The following is a 24,409-nucleotide window of genomic DNA, read 5'->3' on the forward strand; positions in this document are numbered from 1 at the left end:
AATTCAGAATTAATGCTTCAGTGGTTGCCTTGTTTGGGAATGACAGGTAATGCATTACACTTGCTGAGGAAAAGGCAGTGAAGTATGAGTCCAACTGACTGTGTTTCCATTTAGCTATGAGACTAGAATAGCGATAATGAAATTTATAGGTCGCACAAGTTTCTAGTTTGATTCAGGACCTGGTCTTTTGCTCTTACGCTCTGTGGATTGAAAAAAAGTATTGATTTTATGAACTCTGTGCCATCTTGAATCTGCCTGTGAAGGGTCAGTGTAGCTGTTTTAAGAATAATGAGCAGCTGAGCCCACAGTAAAAGATTTGAAATGGATTAATTCCTAATGAATTGAACTTTGAAGGAGAAAGTTTGCCAGCTGATATATTGGCACACTAGTGAGATGTTGCTTTGAGTAAAACAGTCCAATTATTTTCTTATCTTTTCTTCTTAATGAGCTAAGAGATCATTTCTGTTCTCAAAAGTCAATTAAGGGAGTAGCTATAAAGTCTTTATTTTGGAATAAATCTTTCCTTGCTCTCCTGGAATATGCCCTGAAATGCAAGCACCAGAAAGGACGGTTCATGGCAGCAGCCAGGACTGCATGTTAATATTCACTTTACTGTTGCGCTGTAGAGAAGCAACATCCACCTCCAGGGAGTGTGCGTGGTGGAGGATGATGTGTGCCTTGTACTCCCTAGTTTACAGACATTATGGGACTGCCTTAGGCATGGACTGGTGGGAAAGGGGTTCTGTCTTCTTTTTCCACTAATTATTTGTGCAAGTAGGATAGGGAAAGGTGTATCGGGTTCAAGCTTTCTACTGTAGGCGTCTAGTTTAAGTACTCTGCCTCATCGCTCGTCTCTATCCAATCTTTTCCCCCGTACCCACCGGAAGTACCAGCCTTTGCTGACTACATAGGGAATTAAATGCCAAACTTTGATTCCCTAAGTCACATTTAATTTAAATACCCTGAGCACAACTACATCAGTGACTCAGATCTTCTTACACTGCAGGTAGCAGCTCACTTCACTTCAGGTGGCTAGATTTGGGGGTTTTGCTTTTTTTATGGTACTATTCGCTAGTTTAAATAACTGTCCAGTATAAATGAGGGTGTCCCGATCCTATCCACTGCAATAGTGTACTAGCAATTCATTTGCCAAACAGGAAAGCAGGCTATACTAATCAAAGCAATTGCTTGTGTTTCATTTCTCACATACCTCTGCTGTTTTTGTGAATGACTATAGAGCTGTCCAGTGGCTCTAAGAGAGGGACACGGAGACATGGATCATCTGAGGATGCAGTCACACAAGTTGGCCAGCTGTGTGCGGTCACAGGAAGTGGGTAACAGCTCACTGGTCATCTTTGTGATCTGCTCTTGCTATGGTTTTGCAGATCCCCAAACACACAGATAGACTTACACCAAACTCAGGAGTTAAGTTTCCTTTTAGCCCTGAGTTACCTTTCTTTCATGGTCTCAGTTACCTGATTTATCCTCTGAGATCATTCTCCCCAGCTGCAAAAATACGCATGGGCACTGCCCTGTGTGTACCCACTGTGGTCATGAAAGATTTAGAAATGCTTAAAGACCTTCTGCCATGTTTCAAAAGTTCAGAGCTGCTGTAAAAAGCAAGAAAAGGTTGCTGTGCTAAACGTGTTTGTTCAGATTCCCTGAATCTCAAATCCAGATATTATGGCCCCTGCACAAGTCCCTGTAGGATATGTGAGTTCCAGTTGCATTACCAGGAATGTGACTAAGGATCTCACTGCTGAGCATGACCTCCATGGATCTTAGGGCTACTGCTGAGGTCTAAAGCCCTTCATGTGCCATACAAAGCCTGTGACTAATACAGTGCTATTTTTCATTCAGAGTTACAAACCTCCCTGGATAGAACAGTTATTCTGATAAAACAAATGCTTTACAAGGAAGGTTTTTTGTTTTTGTTTTCTAGAGCTGTATACTCAGCTTTTGCAAGCTGAAGTTCCTGCTTCTGCTTGCGGAATTCAGTAATAACCAGGAAAAAAAAATTCCCAGAAACTTGTGAAACCGTGCCAAGGGCTGGGTGCATTGGAGCAACCACAGTTTTCCAGCAGACTTAACAACATATTGATTGGAGTCTTGCTGCCTTCATAAGTCTGATGATCTGCTTGTGAAAAGCTTTCTCATTTGCATACTTAGGCCACTTCGGCTGGAGACACTCTCAAAAATACTCTAATATTGAAGCAAATTCCAGGCAATGACCCAGCTTATCAGTATGGTGGACTTCACCGATCTGGCAAGTTTAAGAACTTGTAGGAAAGTGCCAAAAATAGAAACAGGAAGACTGGAAGGAACAATCATTGTGGTAGTGTGCTCTACCATGTCTTGTCTCCAATTAGAGACTGCTTTGATTTTCTGAAGCAAGTACTGTAGAAGGAGAATATTTTTAGGTATCCATGGAGCTAACACAAATTGTTAGTACCTCTTTCCCTTGTCGTGTGCCTTTAATATTCATTGCTCTCCCAATGCAGTGCATAGTTACTGGTTTGTATTTTCAGCCATTACTCAAAACGTTCAGAAAAAATCGTTGCACATTTTTACAGGTCTTCATTATACAGGGTATGGTCACATATTATTTGTCTTGTTTCGTTGCCTCTTTGCCCCAGAGCTCTGTTGTTTGCTGGCCTGCTGTGTTAAATAATATCGTATTCCTTATAAAATATTTCACATTTGGTTCAAATACTTGAGTGTGTGAACTTAAAATTGGATTTTTTTTCCAAGCAAAGAAAACTTTCAATACTTGTGGAAAGCAAACACAAAAGTGTCATGAGCACAGCTGAGTGCAATTTATCTTTCCATTTGAGGGAATACTTGTGGGAATATGTTTATAATCTTCACTCAGCTCCACACACTGATGCTATGCACTGGATATTTCGACTTCAGACACCTTACTATTTCTAGAACGACTAGGAGGTAGAAAGGTCAATGAGAGGATTATTATGGAGACATCTTTCCAGTGTCATGCACTAATGAAATGAGACAAAGAGTGATACTGGAGACTAACCAGTTGTGTGGACAGCAAGCAAGGTGTGGATTCCTGGACTTCATGGAATAGTTTATATGATCAAGTGGTTGGAATTTTGCATGAAGTATTTGAGCAATTTCTAGAGCATTGGGATTTGTACAGTATTCATAGCCACCTTCTGCAATTAGAGACAATTTGGAAGTGATTGTCTTCTTCAGTAGAAGTGTAACTTCTGACTTCAGAACAGGCAAGGCTTGTTAGGATTGAATGAGCCAGGGTAGAAGAAAGGCTTGAGTTTTAGCTAGAGCAAATGATCTGATAGTCACACTAGTGCGTCAAAGAGCAGAAAACACAAATGTTCTGAATGGAAAGAATATTGGCGATATTAGTGCAAACTCAAGGAGTGTGAGGTATGAGGTATTCATTTCTGGATGAAGATTATGACACAGTGGCCACAAAATAGCTACTGTTTTTTGACACACAGTTTGAGATGTTAGTGAACTAATTTTTAAAAGTATATATGTCTATACAGCACACTGTATGGTCAAAGCACACATATGCATGCATAGCATCTTTGTAAGTCAGATGCTAAGCTCTGAAGAAAATGAGAAGCACTTTATTAGTGTTCAGTTTGTTAAAAATTTTGGTTAAAGCAGTTACCTAATATCCTGTAGGATGCATCTGGTACACCGGGGGCTTCAACCATCCTTCATATAGTCCTTCCTGTTGCGGAAGTCTTTCAGCTTTTGTAACAAATGAATGAAGGCTGCTTGCTTTAATACAAAATTCAGATTCATTCCCAGAGCAGACCTCTTACGAGCATTAAATTAATGAAGCATTCCTAGAGAAAAAAATAGTATGTGATTAGTGATGTGATAGTATCAAAAACTGTGTTGTTGCATCCATTCACAGTGAGCTGAGTGCCTGCTGGGTTGTTGCTTGCTCTCAGTTTGTTGATTTGAACCCAGAACTGAGGAGCCCTCATCAGCCTGAGCTGACCTGATGCCTGCCTGCTAGGTTACAAACTTGGGCAGGTAGCTGCAAAAAGCCTAGAAAGTCTCTACCAGGTATATGCAAACAGATTTGAAGAGATGTGTAAATTAGCCAAATTTGAGGGTGTTTTTTCCAGAAACAGCAAAATGCACATCCTTAATGTCCTTAATCCTTAAGATTATGGCTTGCTAAATTTCAAGATTCGTCTCCAGTTCCTCGTGGGATCCGAGGATTTCTCAAAGAAAAGGCTGCTGGAACTTGTCAAAACAAGGCATTTTTTTCTCTTAGCCTCATTCTCTCAAAAAGCAGAACTGTATTTGCTGAAATTTTCCTTTAAAGAAATCAACCTGAGACTGACACCCAACAAGAAACAAATCAGCAGATTTTTTCCAAAGTTATTAGTAGCTGAAAGGTGACTTTATAATGAGGATTGGTGTGAGGCATTAAAAAACAGATAGTGGTAACCTGACCTGTTGTAATCTGTGTAGGATGCATGAAAAAGGAAAAAGTAAATGAAAGATAAAATGAAAATGAAAGATAAATCTTAGTCAGTGTGTTCAAAGCCTGTATAAAGTCCCTTAGGATCAGTTTGACAATGAATATTGGAACAAGAACAAAAGTTATAGGAAGAATTTGCTGCCAGCTAACAAGAATCGGTTTTCAGTCTCAAGGCAATACACATCTAATGTTACCAGGCTCCTTTGTCATACATCTGATGATAGTTACAACAGCAACTGAATATGAATCGTCAAGAAGTTTCCCAAATTATAAATAAGGATTCTTCCTTATCCAGAAATTAGATTAACTCAGCTGGTAGCAAGTATATTGTCTAGACATAGGGAGACAGGGCTGAAAAGATGGTAATAGTATTCATGAAAAAAGAAGAGATTTAGTTGCATGAAAAATTTAGAACAACTGTGGGCAATGCACTAAAATAAGCACAAGGCAGTGATCTTAGTTGCTGAAAGGATGAGTGATGTAGTCTGTTTTGTAGGAGTATTCCATTTTTGCTATATATTTTTCAAAATGATGATGCAAAACATTGTATCAAGTGAGAATCAGCTTCTCTAATAATCTTTAGAAGAATGTCATGCAGAAAAGAGAGCAGTTTGGAATGCTTCTGTTTTTACAGGTAGGCTGCATATAAGCAGAAACGTTGGGGTATGAACCTCCCCCCAAATTAGAAAACTTCTTGAGCACCTATCATCAGAGAAAAAAGTTCCAGGCAAATATAGTGATGACTCTGAAAAGTCAGTAGTGGAGGTGTCAAATTAATCTTCTATATATCTTACAAGATGGCCATGAATGTTTCCAGAACCTACTAATAATCCACTGGTGAGTGAGGTGTGATGAATGTGTATCACAAAGAAGCTGCAATAGAATGGAAACATGATCCATGTAGTCATTTTGTGCTGTAGAAAACAAATACTGTGTTTATATTTTGTGAATTGTAAAAAATATTTCAGAATTTAGAAAATTTGAAACTCCTTACTGAGATATATGAGAATAAAATGAGGTATCAAAAATTAGAAGGGAATAAAATAAAGAACAAAAAATGGAGAAACAGAATTGGATGTTGAGCTTTGTCCACAAGTTCTTAGAGTAGACCCAGGAAACTGACAGTCAAGTATTAAAGACATGAATTCCATGCATTAAATGTTCAGCATTGCTTGTGAAAGTACCCAACATATACTGGATCTGGCTTATGATTTTTTCTTTTTTGAAATATCTTTCAGTGAGGGCATATTGTCTTTTCTAAAACTTAACCACATTTAAAAATATTTACATTTTTATCAGTCTTTATGCTGTTGTCCAAAGTACATTCCTGTGTAGTGCATAACATTTGAATAATGTCTTTTAGCATCTGTGAAATTCCCTATCACATTAGGCAGTGAAAAACGAAAAAAGTATAAATGACTAGTGCTTCAGAGATGGTTCTTAGATGAATGTGGGCAATCTATAAGGTATGATATTGTAATTGCTCAGATATGAAATTGTATTCTGGAGTCACTTGTATATGTATTACCTGGTAATGTTTCAGAAGATGTATTTATTTGTAGTCATGTACTAAACAATGGAAAACACAGTACTGTAATAAGCTCTTGCCCTCTGAAATATGTTTATCTTGTCACGGAGGTCACTTGCTAATGTGATTTTCTACCTTTAGCAAAACCAAAGTGATGTCTGCTGCAGTTGCTATGATACAAGACTAGAGCATTGAACTCTCCGGTGCATCACAGCACACATTTTGTAGCATGCAGTTCACAGTCACTGCTATTATGACTTTCTATAGCCTTCCTTAAGGAAGTGGACAAGTGAATTTAGCCTCCCAAAACACCACATGTAAAATAAGGATTCACAAGTATTTTCCTTATTTGCTCTGAATGACTACTAGTAGTAGTACTCAGCTTTAATTAATTGTTGTACTGAATTTTAGGTTTTTATTTTTGAAATTGTAGAATATGACCTAAAAGGCAGTTCATGACATAGGCTACAACAAAACAAGGATATTCCATAGTATCTGTGTAAGTATTTTCAGCTTTGCTTGTGTCCAAACCCATGTCACCTGGCTTTTTTTCTTCAGAAGTTATATGGCTAAAATAGACCAAATCAACCCTCTCCCCTCTCAGAGAGGGAAAGAGAGAAAGAGGCACCTCCAGTGAGCAGTTCATGCTGCAAATCTGGAACATATTTTAGGACAGGCTCCTAGAGGAGTCTACTTCATTCTATTGGTTATAGACAGCATCTAGACTGATAGCTTAAATGAGACACCTAACTTTTATATAGCTAAAGCTATAGGAGATGAATCCCACTGCAAGTGATAAAGTGAATATTTTTCAAACTCTCTGTCTTGGGAATAATCCAGACCAAGATTAACAGATGAAGGTGCAGCAAAACTGGGAGTATACTGCTGTAGTGTTGCATGTAAATTGTTACTTAGACTTTCTGCCAAATGGCAATAACCTAAGTGTCATAATGTGATGCTATGGAGAAGCGTTTGTGTAGAGAATGGTCTGAGAAACACCCATCAACCTCCCTTCCATGGAAGAAACAAGAATTTCGTGAGACTGGTGAATGACATGTCTATAAAAGTAGCCTTTTTGTCATTTACATCCTCAACTTAAATCTCCCAAGGCAGAAGAGTTGACAGCCTGTTTCTTAAGAGATGTATAACGTGTTCTCTGTGATGTCAACTCTGGTGACTGTAATGTCAAGGAATCCTATTTTGATGACATTATGCTCACTAGACAAAAGCTAAAGACAAGAAAATAAAACTGTTGGAAATATTGGCTTTCTGACTGACAGTTAGTTAGGCTGCAGAAGAGAGATTCCTTTTATTTTTCTGTAGCTTGGAAATGCATTAGATGTTCTCCAAGCTGTTAAAAATGCTTTGGTTCACAATACCAGGTAGGTTTAATGGATTTCCCTGCCAGTATACTGAATGTGATAACAACGAAGCATGAAACAACCTGTTTTAATGACTTACACTTTTAATAACTTATGCTACTGCTTGCTTAGATCTGGTGTTAAATTTTTAAAAGGCATCTGGGTCTTTCATTAACTGAACAAGCAACCACTTGACTATGAGTGAAATATTAATTAAAAGGTCTGAAAGCTAATGTTCGTTGTACTTTAGCAAATATTACGGAAAGTTTTCTGGTAAACCTCTTGAAGAAGAAGTAGTAACATCTATTGATTTTGAGACACTTTCTGCCTATTGACATGCAGTATGTAAAGTAGATTTGCTCTTTTCTCTACAGCTGGGATGACAGCAGCTCAGTTAGTAGTGGCCTCAGTGACACTCTTGATAACCTCAGCACGGATGATTTGAACACCACATCATCTGTCAGCTCTTATTCCAACATAACTGCCTCTTCAAGAAAGAATACTCATGCCCAGGTAAGTAGCTTTTCATTGTCGTCTCTTGCAATGTCTCCACCAGTCTGCACAATAACAGGGGGAAAAAAAACACACTTTAGTAATAATGACTCCAAAACAAATGAAATATTGTATTTTGCAACCTCCTCTATTACATTTGTATGCAAGAAGCACTGTGTTTCAGTAAACAAAATGTAAGGGCCCTTAGAGCATCCCCGCTCTTAGAGGTTTGGCTGCCAGGGCTGAGGGCCTGCTTAGCCATGGCGCAGCCATAGGCGGCTGCTGTCCCACTGGTGACTGTGGGGTCAGGCTCCCAGACACATTGCAAGGAGGCTGCAGCCAGGGCCTACCTCCTGTCCCGTGGCAGCTGTTTTCAGCTGAGGCTCTTGTGCTTGGTCGCCATCTGAGCTGCCTCTGCTGCTGCATCACCGCTGTGCCTGTGCCTGGCCATGGACCCACTGATCTGGGCCTAAACCTTGATCCACGGACTGACTTCCTGGTCTGACCTTGGCCCATACTCATCCCCATGGCCTGCCTGGCCATCGCGGGACCATGTCTGACCCTGGTAACCCTCACCAGGCCTGATCCAGATGCTGACCCGCAGGCCAACTACTTGCCCGGCCTCGACCTGGCCCCGTCCCCACAGCAGTGCCCGATGCCCAAGGCTGGAGCTGCCCCTGCCTGCCTGCTCCCTCACCGGGTGGTGGCACAGGCCCTGGCTGTGAGGCCATACCCTGCCGCCACTGGGCCCCCCCATGGCTCCCAGCCCATAGGTGGCAGAGCATCTGTTCTCCCATTTATATCAAGGAGAGAAAGTGGCCAATTGGAATGTCATCAGTTAGGGATCATGGATAATTTGTTCCCCTACTCCCTTTGAGGGCACCTACAATGAAAAAAAGAAGAACTCTGTCTTTTCTGCTGGGTTTCCTTAGTTTAGCAGAAGATCAGAATTCCAGGCTGTGGACTCTGGTTGATGTTGTTCATCCTCAGACAGAATCATATCTCCCTACTGGCTTGCTAACATTTACTTTAGTGCCTGTCTCTGGCTATTAACCTATCCTTTAGACAGGAGATAGACCAACAGATGTCCAACCCTATTTTCCATAATCCCACAAATAGAGCATTACTAGCTCTACTACCTCTTGAATATTAACAATTTGGTATGGTTGCCTGTTGCAATCAGTCCAAAAGAAACTAGGCCCATCATCTCTTCTCTGTGCTGTTTTGGTTCATACTTAATCTTGCAGGCAGCCAGTGTGTGCAGTTCAGAGATCTGTTTTGTAGATGTACATTACTGCAAACTGTGTCAATATGAGAAAAACACGTTTGTCATTTGCCCCAGAAGATGGGGAAATAAAGTCATCTTGGGAATGAAGGTTACTTTAGTCTGCAGCAGGAGCTCCAGGACAAATTTCAGACCTGTGCCATATTCCTGAAAAGGTACTCGCATGGGTGCCAGCATTCTTCAGCTTTTACCATTGCTTTTCCCACCCTATCGGCATCTCTTATGGTTACTAAGTGGAGTTCAGCCTCTTTCTTTTCATGTCAGCAGTGATGGCCAACTGGTCCTGGCTTACTTGTTCCACTGCGTCATGTTTGCTTTCAAAATGTATAGCTATGTGTTTATAAGCATTCCTTTATGACAAAAGTTCTGGGAACATCATTACACATGTTGTAACAATAACACCAATGGAAACTCTCTTCTGAAGGATCTTGCAGTATTTGTTTAGATGTTTGCTTCGGCTCTTTTCCCATTGAACCTCACACAAAATCTGTACTAGCCTCTCCAAAGCACATATGAAATTATGAAAGTGCAGAGAGCTTTGGCATTTTGTACGCCTCAAATGACAAATAAGTAAACAGCAGCTGATTATTCTGCTGGTCATCTAATCAGTATTAATCCTACTTTTGACAGCAGTGCCTAGGAAACAACCCTAAAGGGGTCTCTCTGGAGACAGAGCTGTGGAAACAGAATAATAGAGAGTCCTCTCCTGAATGCGACTCAGGTTGCAGCCCTGCTTAGATAGACTGTATAAGGGCAGGGCTGTGGTAATTGCAAATGTAATGAACAGTGATACCTGGCAGCATCACCACTTTCTGTTGTTAAAGAAGGGCAGAGGTAAGTTAACTAAATGAAAAGGCAAAGGAAGAAAGAGGGGAACAGGACTGATGAGAAGATGATGGGCAAATGAAGCTTGAGGCTGAGGTAAAGTTTGCACAAAAAAAAAAGGAAGCACGTTTACAACAAACAGCCTGTCAGCACAAGGAGTAGAAGTCTTGTCAAAACACAGAAGATATGATCAGTCTCTGACACTCCTGTTTAAGCTGCTTCCACAGCTGGTGTGTTGTCTGTCTCATTGGTCTGCTCCTTGCAGCCCTCCCATCCACCCCGTATCAGCACACTCCGGAGGAAAGCAGATGCTGCAGGGGTGCTAGTTCCTCCTGGGGTATCTTCCACAGGGCTCTGAGTTTCTGAAGAAGCGTGAGCCCATCTGGTTACCCTCTCACCTTCACCTCTCCAGTGTGCTAGTGCTTAGAAAGCCCCTCCTCCAGCTTCTCTGCTAACTGATTTAGCTAGAATGATAGTTTCCTTTCTTGTTCAAAATCATTGGTTTCAGTGGAGACAAACTGTTAGAAAAGCCACCAGCTGTAGCACTGATAATTTTGCTTAAGATGTTATCCTTTCTCACTGGTGGTACAGTGTACTCAGTGTTACTGGGGCGATATTCCTAATTTAATAAATGGAAAGTTTGGTTGGGTAAAAACAGAAATGAGACCATGGGGATTTTAGTAGTATATTTAGGAACTCTACCATTCAAGGTTTTAAGTTAAACCTTCCAGAGCAGTGATTCATTTGTAAAATCCGTAGGGAGTTGAGGGACAATAAGGTATTACTGCTGATGATTAAAGTAAATTATGTTTTATTACATTATGTTTTATCTAGGAAGGAAAGAGTTTAAATCTGTTGCAAAAAATAAAAAAATAAATAAAAATTTCTTCCCCAAATGGGAATGTTTTTAAATTTTTGGCACCAGGATACTAATGTTTTAGAAAAGAAGTTTTCATGGCCCTTGGTACAAATAAATCAATATGTGCTTTATTCTCCTCCCCTCTTGGGAGTTAAGAAATCAGCAAATATTGAAGATGATGGGACTGACCATTTCTCATGATGCAAATGTCTTGTAGCTGAAGACCGACTCGGAGAAACGCTCAGTTACGGACAGCGAAACTTGGGGCAGCACTGAAGAACTGAAGAAGCCAGAGGAAGATTTTGACAGCAGCCTAGACAGCAGTGGCAAATGGAAAGGCCTCCCCTTGGGGCTGTCTGAAGAGTCGGAGAAGGGGGGGCAGAAAGCTTCTCTCTCTGTTTCACAGACCGGATCCTGGAGGAGAGGCATGACTGCACAAGTAGGAACAACTCAATCCAGGCACAAAGCTGGAACAAGTGCTCTCAAGACCCCGGGTAGGAAACTTCTGTAGTTCGGATTACAGCATTAAAAATAAAGGCTTTATATTTAGACTTCTTTTATAAGGAGCAAGGAATCTTTACTGCGTTAAATATAGTTAATAGGTATTATAAGTGTGTGATAGACATGGGGAATATGGTAGCAGAATTGTAAGCACATTGGTAGTTATTATCATAAATGATTCTGAGCCAAGATTATCATAATATGCTAATTTGCTCATTTCAATAACTGTTAATTTGCTACAGTGTGTACTAATAATTTATTAATCATACAGGAATATATGTATAAACTGTGATGGTATTTTGATTTATTATGATTTGAGCAAGTCAGCTTGTATTAGGGAATTCTTAAAACAATTTTTGGACTCATCTCTTCCTTATCTTTGTTCTCAAAAACCCTGTACCTTTGATGATTGAGCATACATGTAGAAATGGCAAAGATTCGAAGCTTAGATAAAAAACTTAAACATTCACATCAGAGGATCCAAAATGAGTATTTTTGAACTAAAGTTGAATTATCACATTCCAGATACTATAGGTACTTTATACTTTATTGTTAAGAAATGAAAATTGTAAAAAATACTTCTTTTACACTCTTTCATGAGTGCTAGATGATTTCTTATCTTCTGAAAAAGGCCTCTCAGAAGGAGTAGACACTTTTACAACCCAGTTTTGAAAACAAAAATCCAAAACTGGTGCAAAGCATCCCTATTAAGACAATCTAGTCCATCTTTTTACTAGGGAAAAGATTGCTCCTTTGTAGGACATTTCCTAGCACTTTGTCCTGTCCTGGCAGAATACTTCACAAGCATGTACAAGCCCTCAGTTGGAAAGGTAGCTAACACAGAACATCTCAGAATAAATTAAAATACTTTATAAGCCACTTTCCTATCTTCCCAATTTGGACTGCTGAATGCTGGTCTGACTTTCATCTGTAAGATCCTACCCTGAGGATTGTGGCGACAGTCAGTGGTCTTACGGACTCAGAAGTTGCACCCCTGTAAGGGTAATTAGGAGGAAGCTAACGCGAGGGTTCCAGCTCATCAAACCTGTTTCCTGGATCTTCTATTTTGCTGAAGATGAGCAGGCAGCTACCATGCAATATAGAACTGAAGCCTTACTTTTTTTAAGAATAGCATAATAGTCTGTGTGTTCACACTGTATGAGTCTGATCTGTATCTTGTTGGGTGCATGTGTTTGTGTAGGATGACACATGCACTACGTGCATAAGTACAGGAGTGTATTTATTGCTGACTTGTAGCTGTTGTTCTTTACGACAGTTTAGTTCCATAATACAAATTAGTCCACCCACCTACAAATCTCCTGTAATCACTAGAAGTGTGAAGTAAATACTTTGCTATGCTAAATATTTGTGCCTTTTTAGGAGCATACAATAGATACAGGAGAAATTAGAATGGAAGAATCCAACGAGAAATGGCAATTTTTGTTGCTGAGAAGTTGTTTGTAAAAATAAGAAGATATTTTAAGATAGAAGAGGATATCTTATCTAGACCTTTAAGAATGTCACAATAATATTGTGTAAAAATATAATCTAGGTATGTTTCTGTATAGTACTAAAGACAGTCTCTCAGAAAATCAAAAACCTTGAAAAGATACCAAAGATATGACAGACTATTAACTTATGTAATTGATATCTTTACAGACCAAGAAGGTTATGATTTATTCATACCATGACATCATAATCTCTCTGATAATTTTTGTAGCTAACAACAGAACAAAGTTAGTTATGTTAAAGAAAATTTAATCAGTGAAAGCCAAAGTACTCAATAAGTACTATTAATTTCTATGTGCATAGTTAATGTCATACTTCTGAAAATGTTAATTATATGTTGTGTTTTATTTTCAAATATTATTCCTTACATATAGAAATACTATTAACAAAAAAAGCCTTATAAAATTCTTTATCGTTCGACTTGGAGCATTTTCTACTTCTATGCTCTCCTGTTAACTATGAAACTAGAAATTCTGAGGAGAATTTCAGGCTTTTAATACTTAATGGTTATTTGTAATGTATTGTACCTGCTACTGACTGCTGACTGGGGACTAAAGACTCCTAAATTGGTCTGCTTTCTTAGGGCAATTTCTCTGTGTGTATAGTTTTTCATTTTGAGATCATAACTGTATAGTGGTATAATTAGATACTGAGACATTACAGCTACAAGTCCAAACGACCTTTTAAAATATATTTTCATTTAGGAAAAACAGATGATGCAAAAGCTTCAGAAAAAGTGAAAACTCCCCTGAAAGGAGCCTCCATTCAGCGCTCTCCATCGGATGCAGGAAAAAGTAGTGGTGATGAAGGAAAAAAGCCTCCCTCTGGTATTGGACGATCAACTGCTACTGGCTCCTTTGGATTCAAGAAGTCTGGGATGGGATCTTCTACCATAATCACCACAAGTGGAGCAACTATCACAAGTGGGTCGGCAACTCTAGGAAAAATGCCCAAATCTTCAGCCATCGGTGGGAAGTCCAATGCAGGGAGGAAAACGAGCTTAGATGGTTCCCAGAACCAGGATGACGGTGTCTTGCATGTGAATTCAAAGACCACTCTGCAGTATCGAAGTTTGCCTCGCCCGGCAAAATCCAGTGGCAGTGGGATCCCCGGCAGAGGCGGCCACCGGTCCAGCACCAGCAGCATCGACTCCAACGTCAGCAGCAAGTCTGCGGGTGCTGTGGCCACCAAACTGCGAGAGCCGAGCAAGATCGGGTCTGGGCGATCCAGTCCTGTCACCATCAATCAGACGGACAAGGAAAAGGAGAAAGTGGCTGTGTCTGATTCTGAGAGTGTCTCGTTGTCAAGTTCCCCCAAATCCAGCCCAACTTCAGCGAGTACTTCTGGCACACCAGGACTTAGGCAGCCAGGATCCAAATACCCAGATATTGCCTCCCCCACATTTCGAAGGTAAGCGCTTTGCTATGAACTCCTGAAGTTGTAATATATAGAAAACAGGGATTTTCAATCTATTGAAATTGTATCAACTGGGCAAAAAGCCTTGGCTGGGCATATTTTGCCACAAACAGAGAACCAAGTATGAGAAAAAAGGTAACATTTCTTCAGGAACATAATTATTTCTCTCAGGGCTAAAAGACTTCCTCAGACCTGAAATGGCTGTTCCTTGAGGATTGGCCATTTTAAGTACACTCCCATAACAACAAGTTGAAGGCTAGAGTAAGCTCTTAGTGAATATTCAGGCAAATGACAAGTTCTCTGTCAACAGTCTGATAAATCCCCAAATACAAGAAGTACTTCTCATTCAGACATGTTCTGTTCCTTGAACAGGCAGTGCTGTCACCTGTTCAGAGAACTGGTGAGCTTTTAGCTCCAGAGGTTAATAAATATTTGCTTTTACATTGTCAGCAATCTCCAGCTACCAGAGCTTCATTATCACAGTAGTTTTGTCACATCTTTCATCGGAAACATTAGCAAAAATAAATTTCAGTTGGAAATGCCCTATTCTAACGTTTCTGAAAATACAAATTACCATGCACGTTTAGCTGAAGCACTTCCATTGCTGGAGAAAAGGCCAATAGTGCCCTCTTGTGTCCCGTTACCAAAACAGCATCTCCAGTTACTGGCTGCTAAGGGAGCTGCTGTTCATTTTTATAGAGTTTGATAATAAGTAAAATGGATTCTTACATTATTGTCCATACTTACTTTACATCACGATAAGTTTTGCATATATTTTGTATTAATTTATAAGCTACACTTTAAGTGCAGCTTAAAATATTTCCAGTAAGAGATTAAGTCATTACATGACCTTCTATTTCAACAGTTTTAGAGGATTTGTTTTTGGTTTTTTTTCATCATTACTGTAGAAATTCTCTTCTTTAGAATTACTGGAAGCAAGTATATTAAATGCATATCTGTTCTGACTGCCCTTGGAAACAAACTGAGCACCTTTAGCTCTGGTGCAGTTTATTCTGTCTGACTAGTTGCTACATGACTGATGACCACATGACATGCAAAAGAGCAATGAGAAGAAAATTTTACACAAATACTCAGATATTTGATAAACTATGAAGGATGCCCTTTTTAAAGTGTTTGTTGCCATCATTTTAGCCATTTGGGAAGCGAGGGGTTTAAAAGTTAATGGCTTAGTGGTAGGAATGCTTAACTCCTAAATTTGGGTGAAAGTGTAATCTGTTTATGCAATAATAAGACAAAAATGTGCTTATTTTAACTCTCTCTGGGAAGGTCTGTGTGTGAAAAGAGCATATCTGAATAGCAGTGAATGAGCGCTGTTGCTAATGAAACAAACCTGGATTATTGTGATATGGTTAAGTGAATTTAATTTTGCCATGCAATTGATGAACTAGGTAGGCATTATTTTAGTAGTAGTAATTAAATGTGTAGTTTGGCTCTTAGGATGTTACGCCATGAATGTTTAATGTGGCTATCAGTTTCTCTAAAGCTATTTGTTTTACATTTAGGTTGTTTGGTGCCAAGGCAAGTGGTAAAGCTGCCTCTGCACCCAGTACTGAAGGTGTGAAACCCACATCGGCAATGCCCAGCCCTAGTACCACATTGGCACGGCAAGGCAGCCTGGAATCTCCATCCTCGGGTACAGGCAGCATGGGCAGTGCAGGTGGGCAAAGTGGTAGCAGCAGCCCCCTCTTCAGTAAACCTTCGGACTTAAATGCAGATGTTGTAAGCTTAAGTCACTCCTTGGCTTCCAGTCCTGCCTCAGTGCACTCTTTCACATCAGGTGGTCTTGTGTGGGCTGCAAACCTGAGCAGCTCTTCAGCTGGCAGTAAGGACACACCAAGTTACCAGTCCATGACTAGCCTTCACACCAGTTCCGAGTCCATTGACCTTCCTCTGAGCCATCATGGCTCTCTCTCTGGACTGACAACAAGCACTCAGGAGGTTCAGAGCCTGCTCATGAGGACTGGAAGCGTCAGATCTACTCTTTCGGAAAGGTGAGCTTACCTATAGACACAGTGACCCCGAAACCAGTGAGAGGCAAAAGGACAGGAACAAAAAAAAAAAAAAAAGAAAAAACGTTCACCTGTTTTCCTAAAGGGACACTGTTTAATCAGCAGCTTAGTCCTTTATTTAAAAATGAAGGAAGGAAGAAAATAGAGTTGAAAGTAAACTCAGGCACTGGACATGGAATCAGCTGCCTTTTAAGGTTTTACAAGCACATTTTTCTATCTTGAGAAGGTTTTTTTCCTTCCCTTGTTCTGGAGAAGAACCACAGGAAAGGGAAAATTGTCCAACTAAGGGCACATCTAAATGGCCACATAATGACTCTTGCATGCTAGCTCTACCTGCTGTCCCGGCAGTCGACGGCTCTAAGCTGTATCATTGCCTTCTTAATAATGAATCTGCTCAAGAAGTGGGACCACACCAGTTTTCTTCCCACTACCCAAAGCATAGGCAGAGTTAGTGGGCCCCTGCCTTCAACTGACCTTATATAGCCTATATATAGGTCCCCTATATAGTCTCGCCCTACAATACCCAGTCCTGTCAAATTGTTTCTTATATGGTAGCCATTCCACAGGTCCATACTAAAATGCAGTTTCACTTCAAGGGAGGCAGTTTACAAGATGAAAACCTCACAATATGAACAGTCCTGGCAAGCGTCCAGACAGACGGACAAAAGCAAGAAAGGCTCTTCCCCCATTTGTTCTGTTAAAGTACTTGTTTACCCGCAGATGTTTTACTACTTAAATTATATTTTAAAGTGGTATAGCCACCCTGAGAGAAGGCACTGTTGTACCAAGAATTTTTTTTTTGTGAAATATTTATTTGACTTTTGTAAGAGAGAAACAATAAACTTTGCTAGGCAGTAGGTAACTTTCACTTCCTGTGAAAATCTTCAAGATTTGAGAAGGAATTCTTATCTCACATAGGGACCAAAAAGTGAGTATTGAACTTTTTCATTAGCCATTGATCCTGCTCCCCCAAAATTATGCTGAGTCAGTCAGAAATACTTTAAACATTTTAGGACTAAACTTGTTTAGAAAAAAACACAAATATTTAAAGCAAAAAAGATTTTTTTTATATACATGTGAAAAATTTATAGTGTTAACAACTTTTTCCCCTTCATATAAAACCAGAGATTATTCACTACCAATCCTTTCCATTGAGTGATTTCACTTCCAGTGAATTAGCATTTAGAAAAACAAAACCTAAACAATTCTTGGCCAAATCTAGATGGAAACTCTGCACACATTTCATTATGTTTGTTATGTTGCATTCATGGGTATTGCTATATCAATTAAAAATCACACCTCTGACTAACATACAACTCTATAAAATGTATGTGTGTACCAGTCTAATGTATGATAACAACAGTAGTTAAAAATATGCTGATACATGAGTGATTTTTAATTTGCACTGTCTCTTTAATATTTATATAGTAATTTGCATCATGTGCCATCAACTGAATAGAACAATATTTCTTGGAAAGCTAATTATTAATATTTAGTTTATAGGAACCTCCACTAATTTTTACTATTACATATAGGAATGGTGAGGTCAATAAGATGATGTGGAAGGGTGTTGAATTTATGCCAAAGATCATATTTATGCAGAGGATGTTAAACATCATATTTAAAATGTTAATAGCTTGGCATAAGCTCCTGAGCAACCCCCACTACTAATACTTCATGTATTTGTTCAGTGACTTAATTTCAGTGGTTCCAAATACTTTGCCTTTGGCAACATTTTTAACTTTCAGATTTGTCCGTATGGGGATATTATGATTGAGTCCAGAGAGAGCCATTTATCATGTTGATCTGGCCTCAAAACAAATATATGTATCTAGAGAAAATGGTGTCATTCCTTGAATTATAGCCCCAATAGGGTTTTTGCAGTTTGATTTTTCCAAAAGCTCTGCTACAAATGCTGTGTTATTTCTAAACTGTTTTATGCAGTAAAACCTCCAAGTAGTAAAGTATTTTTTCACAGTAAAAGTATTGTTTTGCTATGTTAAGAGACAGATATGTCTGGCAAAAGATTTTGTCCTTTTTTCCTTTGTAAACCATAGTGGAGGGATTCAGATTATATTTTATATGCCTCTGACAAAACTAGATACAGTCTGGCGAGACATAAGAAATTATCTGCAAAGAGGCTCACTCTTTTTCTTCACTTACTCTAGGGCTTGTACAAGACTGAATTATCTGTCTTTATAGTGATATATATTGATACAATGTAGGGACAACATCACACAGACCAAAGCACAAAATAGAATAAAGCTAGCAAGTTACATAAATTCTGTGCAGATGAGGATAATAGGAGAAAGTCTAGCAAATGTTAGAAGAGAGAGCTAATAAGCAGTGATACTAAGAAGCACCTTTTTCACTTCATTCGACCATTAATTGCAATTTGATAGCTGAACAGTACTAACAGCAAGCATGCCGAAAGGGAATGGACAGGTTAAAGTTTACTGAGATAGGTCTCCAGTTTACTGGTCCAGATGAAATTTTCACTTCCTTGCTTCAGAAACTGTCTGAAATAGCCCTGCAGTCATTAGGATGCATGAGTAGATTCCCAAGAGCTGAAGCAGCGGTTTCGTAGGGCCTGTGCTTAGAAACGGGAGCGAGGAGGTGGGTCAGGGTGGAGGACAAGGGGACTGTGGGCAAGTCATCCTAGCCTCAGTCCTGAGAAGATGCAGAGGCTGTTTAACAAAACTAGTGATAGATAAGAGGGGTTTGTCAATAACATCATTTCAAATGAGACAGATTTCATTCATTTGCAGGCAAGCAGGCTTTTTGAGTAGAGAAGAGGAATTAGATGTGGTAAATCTTAAGCTTAGTAAAGTCGAAGGTGCTGTTTCGAATAACATTTGGGTAAGCAAATGAGGGAAATAAAGTAAGATGCTTGCCCAGATTGGAAAAGAGTTACCGAAGAGTCGCTATCAATAATGTATTAGATGGAAGCAGTATAACAGGACGGGATATAGATATACAAATACTAAATGGACAATGATTAGCTATGTGGCTATTCTGCAGAACGGAGGCAGTGTGTAAGGGGCTGTAAGCTGGTCGCGTGCCCAGCGGGTCAGCATCCCCCCAGGGATACTCAGACCTGCTGCCCGCAGCCGGTCTTCAGGCTACCCACCAAGGAATAGCATGGCAGAAACACGGGACTCCCCATCAACTGCAATATTGACATAACATCAAAGTTTATTCTAGCCAGATTTTGTGTGATTCATAAACAGAAAATGGGTTCAGTAAATACTGGGAAAACACTTCCTTTATCGGCAAAATTCACCCTCAGGACTTTAGCCATTTTTGCAATAGCAGTATTTATTTAGACAGACAAGTCTACTTCTGTTGTTCCAGTAGTGTGGCTCCCTATGTGGGAAGACACTTGTATTTTAGCTTACATCAGTTTAAAGGGATTTAAAATAAACCAGAAGGTTACTCATACTCTAGAATAAAATTGTCTTCTGGGGTTAATTGGTGAAATGTCACTGGTTTAGTTAATAAAACATTTCATGTAGACACATCATCAATAGTTCTTCTGAACCCTTAATTCTTGCTGGGCATTTTAGATTTGTATCCTTCTGCTTGGTCTGAGTGACAGCAAGGGATGCATAAAAATGCAGTTATATAGGGATTAACAGTGGTCTCATCAGTAATAATGGCTGTATTTTAAGAGGATTAGCAGAGTGGAAGTAGTTTCTAATTACATGACTGGTTTGCTCTGGTTTAGTTTAAAAGAATGTTGTTTAATTTTGAGGACCATGAAAGTTCATTAAAATCCAGTTAAGTTCTTCGAGACTTTCAATTATTTTAAATTATCAGCAGAGTTGATGGTTCTGGTTTTAAGGTCTGAAACAGTGCATCATGTATCAGATTTTCTGGTGTGCTCAGCCATTTGTAGAAACTCATTTACAAGTTTCATATCATGTTGGTCCAGCCTGTCTCCTACACCACCCTAAATGTTTCTTATCTTAGAATAATTTGTTTTATTCCCTAGCAGCAGTGCAACAGTTAGAAATCACCCAAAGACAGTGCATTATGGCCATTCTCTCACTTTCCCAAGCTAACCTCGACACCAAGGGTAGGGAGGAAACAGAGACCTGTAAGGCTTCGTGTAATTCCCCCCAGAGAACTTGCAGATGGTTTCAACAGTGCAAAACAAAAAATGGGAATGGAGAGACAGTGGGCTTGATAACTTCAGTCTATGTCTGCATATGTCTTCCTCCTACAAGACTGCTTTTGATGGCAAAGGAAAACATTGTCAGGAATAGTATGGTATTTTGAGCCTCACTTTATATTGGTATGTGATTCCTATTTATTTAGAGCCAAGGAGACAGATTTCCACAGATGCATCACTTCTTTCAGGAAAGGACTAAAGAGCATGTTAAATGGGGATTTTTTTTCATATTACCTCCACAAATCTTATGAGCACTGAGGATAGGCTGGCAGTGTCCTACTGGAGTCAGTGCACATTACTGTTCAGTTCTGTTTGTTCGATGTCCATTTCTGTAGAAGTAACAAACTCAACTTCTTGATGCGGGAATGCTTTCAGGTACTAGAAGGATATGGCCAGTTAGGGGCCTGAATTAATAGTTACATAGACCCATGGTTAATGATCAATAGTTTCACGTAATTACCTGAAATCTGGGAGCATCTTCACGAGATTTAGTATTTTTAAAATGCAACATGAATGTTTGCTGAACTCACTTTTATGCAGCTGCAACAATTCCATGCTCATATTGAGGAATATTCACCCCCATTTCATTTAGGCATCTGAATTCAGGAGCTCTTTAGCAGGCTCCTGTGGTGATGGTTAGTTTATTTATCTGGCTTCACTCTACCTTTCTGGTCGCTGATTGGTTTAAAGGAGCACTAGATGGCCCCTTCATTTCTAGATAATGTGATATAGATTATTTTGAAATACATAAAGCTGCAAGCTAAAGTAATATTAGAAAATGTATCGTTCATTAGAGTTTTGAAGTATTTGCAGAAGAAACTGTTTCTGTTATGATCATGTTTATTTGTTTTGAAATTTAGTGGTGCATAAAGCTACATAAATGAACATCAAGGCCCCATTCTTTTCTGTAAGGAACTAATAAATACATGAATCTCACATTCAAATCCATGTTCTCTTTTTACCAAACATTCTTCCTTTCTGTTGGTTGTGTAGGGAGCAAAATGCTGCAAATAAATTCCTCTGTCAGGTAGTGGACTATCCTCATGCAGACCACTACAGCTGGGCTGGTGCTGAAATCCTGCTGAATTCCTTCTTGCATTTGCTTTCTCCCCATTCAGAACAAGGCCCTGATCAAACTAGGAAAATTGCCTATAAAACTTCCTGCTGGTGATAAGAGTGGTTTTATTCCATTAGACTGGGAGCCCTAATGGTAACAGATTGTTAACTCCAACAGTATTTTCGACACCTTTGCCTCCTTTGATCAACATTAGGTGAGAGTGGGCCACCAGCACCACCAGCACAGTAGAAACTCAGCATTAGTAAAGCAGGAGAGTGTCCTTGGGCAGGAAGTATAGGCCTAAGTCCCTGTCGCTTTCAGAAATGCGATTATGATATGTAATGCAGAAGCTTGCTAAAACCATTTCACAATTTAATCCTTATGGTGATGCTCAATTATGTTCTTAAGTGAAAAAAATTACACTACCTACCTATTGATTCAAGTGTATCAGGGAATGATACAATGTTCAAATGTAACCCACACTAGCCAGGGTTATGAGGAAGTGCCCAAATGACAGTGGGTGTGAAGGAGGGCCAGTGGATGTCCCTCTAGTCCGCTCTCTAGTGTTGAGGGAGTTTGAATTAGGAAAACCCCAATCTTAGATCTTTGGTTATCGGCCACTCTGCCACCGTTTGTGTGTGAATATAAAGTAATGTTGCTCTGGTGCCGCTTTTCATTGCCCGCACCATCCCCTCCCTGTGTGAGCCCCATGGCAACAGAAAGCCAGAGCTCCACGTGTTTAGCGCATGTTTCTACAAGCAGGGCTGTCATTAGGTTTCTGGCAAGGCCCTGCTGTCTCCTTGCAGGTGCTGCAACCTTCATTGCTTTTGGAAATCTACTGGAGGATCACAGGCAACTGTGAAAAATCAAGTTTCATGCTGTGACCATATGATTCTCACACAGATTGCAGGGCGAAGCTGTAGGAAGGTTAGAAATTGTAGAGAAGGACTTCTTTGTGACTTGGACTGTGTCCAAATTACTATTGACCCAGCCCAGAGAATGTCTGGATGAAAAATGAATATGCAACAGTCCGTGCCCTATTGTCCCCTTCAATGAGTCAGGCATTTTTCATGAAAGATATATTAAAAAGCATTAAATGACCTTCTGTTATGCAACCATATCTAGACCTTTAAAATTTGTAATTCTGAACAGTCCTGTTTACCGTATGTCCTTAGGGTTTTTTTTGTTTTAACAGCATGCAGCTTGACAGAAATACACTACCCAAAAAGGGATTAAGGTATATATTTTATTGAGCATGACTGCTGCTTCTCTGTTTTTCTATAACCTTTTCTACACTGTCTTTCCTTTACTTTCTCCTTCTGCTGATCCTGTTTACAACAGAGCTCTTGGTACTTAGTTTCAATCCAAAAAACTGTAGACTTCAACAATGGACTTTTTCTTTCCAAGCCTGCCCAGTGAATAAATTTAGTTTCAAGATATATCTTGGAAAGTGAATACTGTTAAGAATAGTTTCCTTATGTGATGAATCTTAAGAGGCATTCAATCCTGGAGGTCTAAAAAAGACAGGCAAAGTACCTTGGCAATACAATGGGGTTAACTGTTGAAAACATAGAGAAAAACAAGGTTTAGAGATGGATCTGAACTTGAAATCTAAATGCAAACACTCATGGAATTTGAATTGAAGATGTAGCTAAAGGGTGAAGCCAGAAAATATACATTTTGGTATCCAAGGTTTATAAGTATAAAATGAGCCTTGCTGCAGCTAGTGCTCTTGGGCCCTACCCAGCAATACTGAGACTCCAGCTCTGCTACAAATTCCCCACTCATTACAGCTGTCTTCTATATGGAAAACGAAAGTTTTCTACCCTCTTCTGCACTCCATGGATAAAAGAGAGAATCATGAGGTAACCTATCTTGTCTCATCAGGCATGGCAGCCTATCTCCCTAATCCAGAGAGTAGATAGAGCAAACAGGGCAATGACACTTTCCCGTATACCCACACCCACCCACCCACCCACACTGAGGCATGTGCACTCACACACACACTCTGCAGCCTTTCAGTCACTGAAATTACATAGCTCAAATCTTTTGAGTTATTGATAAATAGCAGTGCTGTATGAAATTTTAAGATATTGCTGAAGTGCTCTCACTAGGTAGCAGCTTCCCCTCTTCTGCACTATCCTTTCCTTAGAAAGAATTCAACCTAATGTCCCATTATCCCCAAAGAATTCCTTTGCATTTGGAGAGACACTGGGAAAGACAGGATACGGAAGAGGCATAAAGGCATGTACCCTGCAAGGGTACAGTGGGATGACTGAGGTTTGTGGGCTGTAAGACTGTAAAGGTGGCTGAGAGCTGATGGAGAAATGGAGTGGAAAAACAGCTTGTAGGCGTATAGGCCTGATCAGTTATCCCAAAGGACTGTCAGTTTGGTTTAATGTACGGAAGTGTCAGTTCAAGACCCAGATCCTGAATTCACATTTTGCCATCGTTCTGATCTGACAACCACTGGGTGACTCTTCTGGGTGACATTTATAAACATAGATCATATGTATCCTTTTAAAAGAAAGGAAGTAAATATTTTATCAGGACAAGATGCTTTAATGCTGTAAAATATTGTACAAAACTGCAAACTTAACATGGGAACTTGCATGTTCATTTAATCTGTGTTCTAAGCAGAAATCTTTGTGCCTTTTTAAGCCTGAAGCCAGAATACCAAAAGCCCTTTTTCTCTGCTGTTTGGGGAACACTGATGGCTTATGACAGTGGTGAAGGACATATTCATATGTTGACATGAAACTGTGCTGAAGGAAGTGGGCTTTTGCAGACATTGCTGAAAACAACCTTTTTGGTTAAGACCCACGCTGTAAGAAATGCCTGAACGTTTTGATGACTCTAACCACTACCGGAATTTCCCTTCTTCCA

At 39.7% G+C, this 24,409-nt stretch overlaps 1 protein-coding gene across 2 annotated transcripts in view; it reads left to right on the plus strand.

The window, feature by feature from the left end:
* The window catches only part of NAV3 (neuron navigator 3), a 280,708-nt gene that overhangs the window by 203,999 nt on the left and 52,300 nt on the right, over positions 1-24,409 (plus strand). For both annotated transcript variants that reach the window (XM_026060183.1, XM_026060184.1), the window contains exons 13-17: positions 7,750-7,882; positions 11,054-11,330; positions 13,551-14,256; positions 15,786-16,274; positions 22,719-22,760. In XM_026060183.1, the coding sequence (XP_025915968.1) occupies positions 7,750-7,882; positions 11,054-11,330; positions 13,551-14,256; positions 15,786-16,274; positions 22,719-22,760 (1,647 nt within the window). The remainder of the gene's footprint in view (positions 1-7,749; positions 7,883-11,053; positions 11,331-13,550; positions 14,257-15,785; positions 16,275-22,718; positions 22,761-24,409) is intronic.

The sequence above is a fragment of the Apteryx rowi genome, unplaced genomic scaffold (genome assembly GCF_003343035.1).
Source record: "Apteryx rowi isolate R43461 unplaced genomic scaffold, aptRow1 scaffold_166, whole genome shotgun sequence".
NCBI lineage: Eukaryota > Metazoa > Chordata > Aves > Apterygiformes > Apterygidae > Apteryx > Apteryx rowi.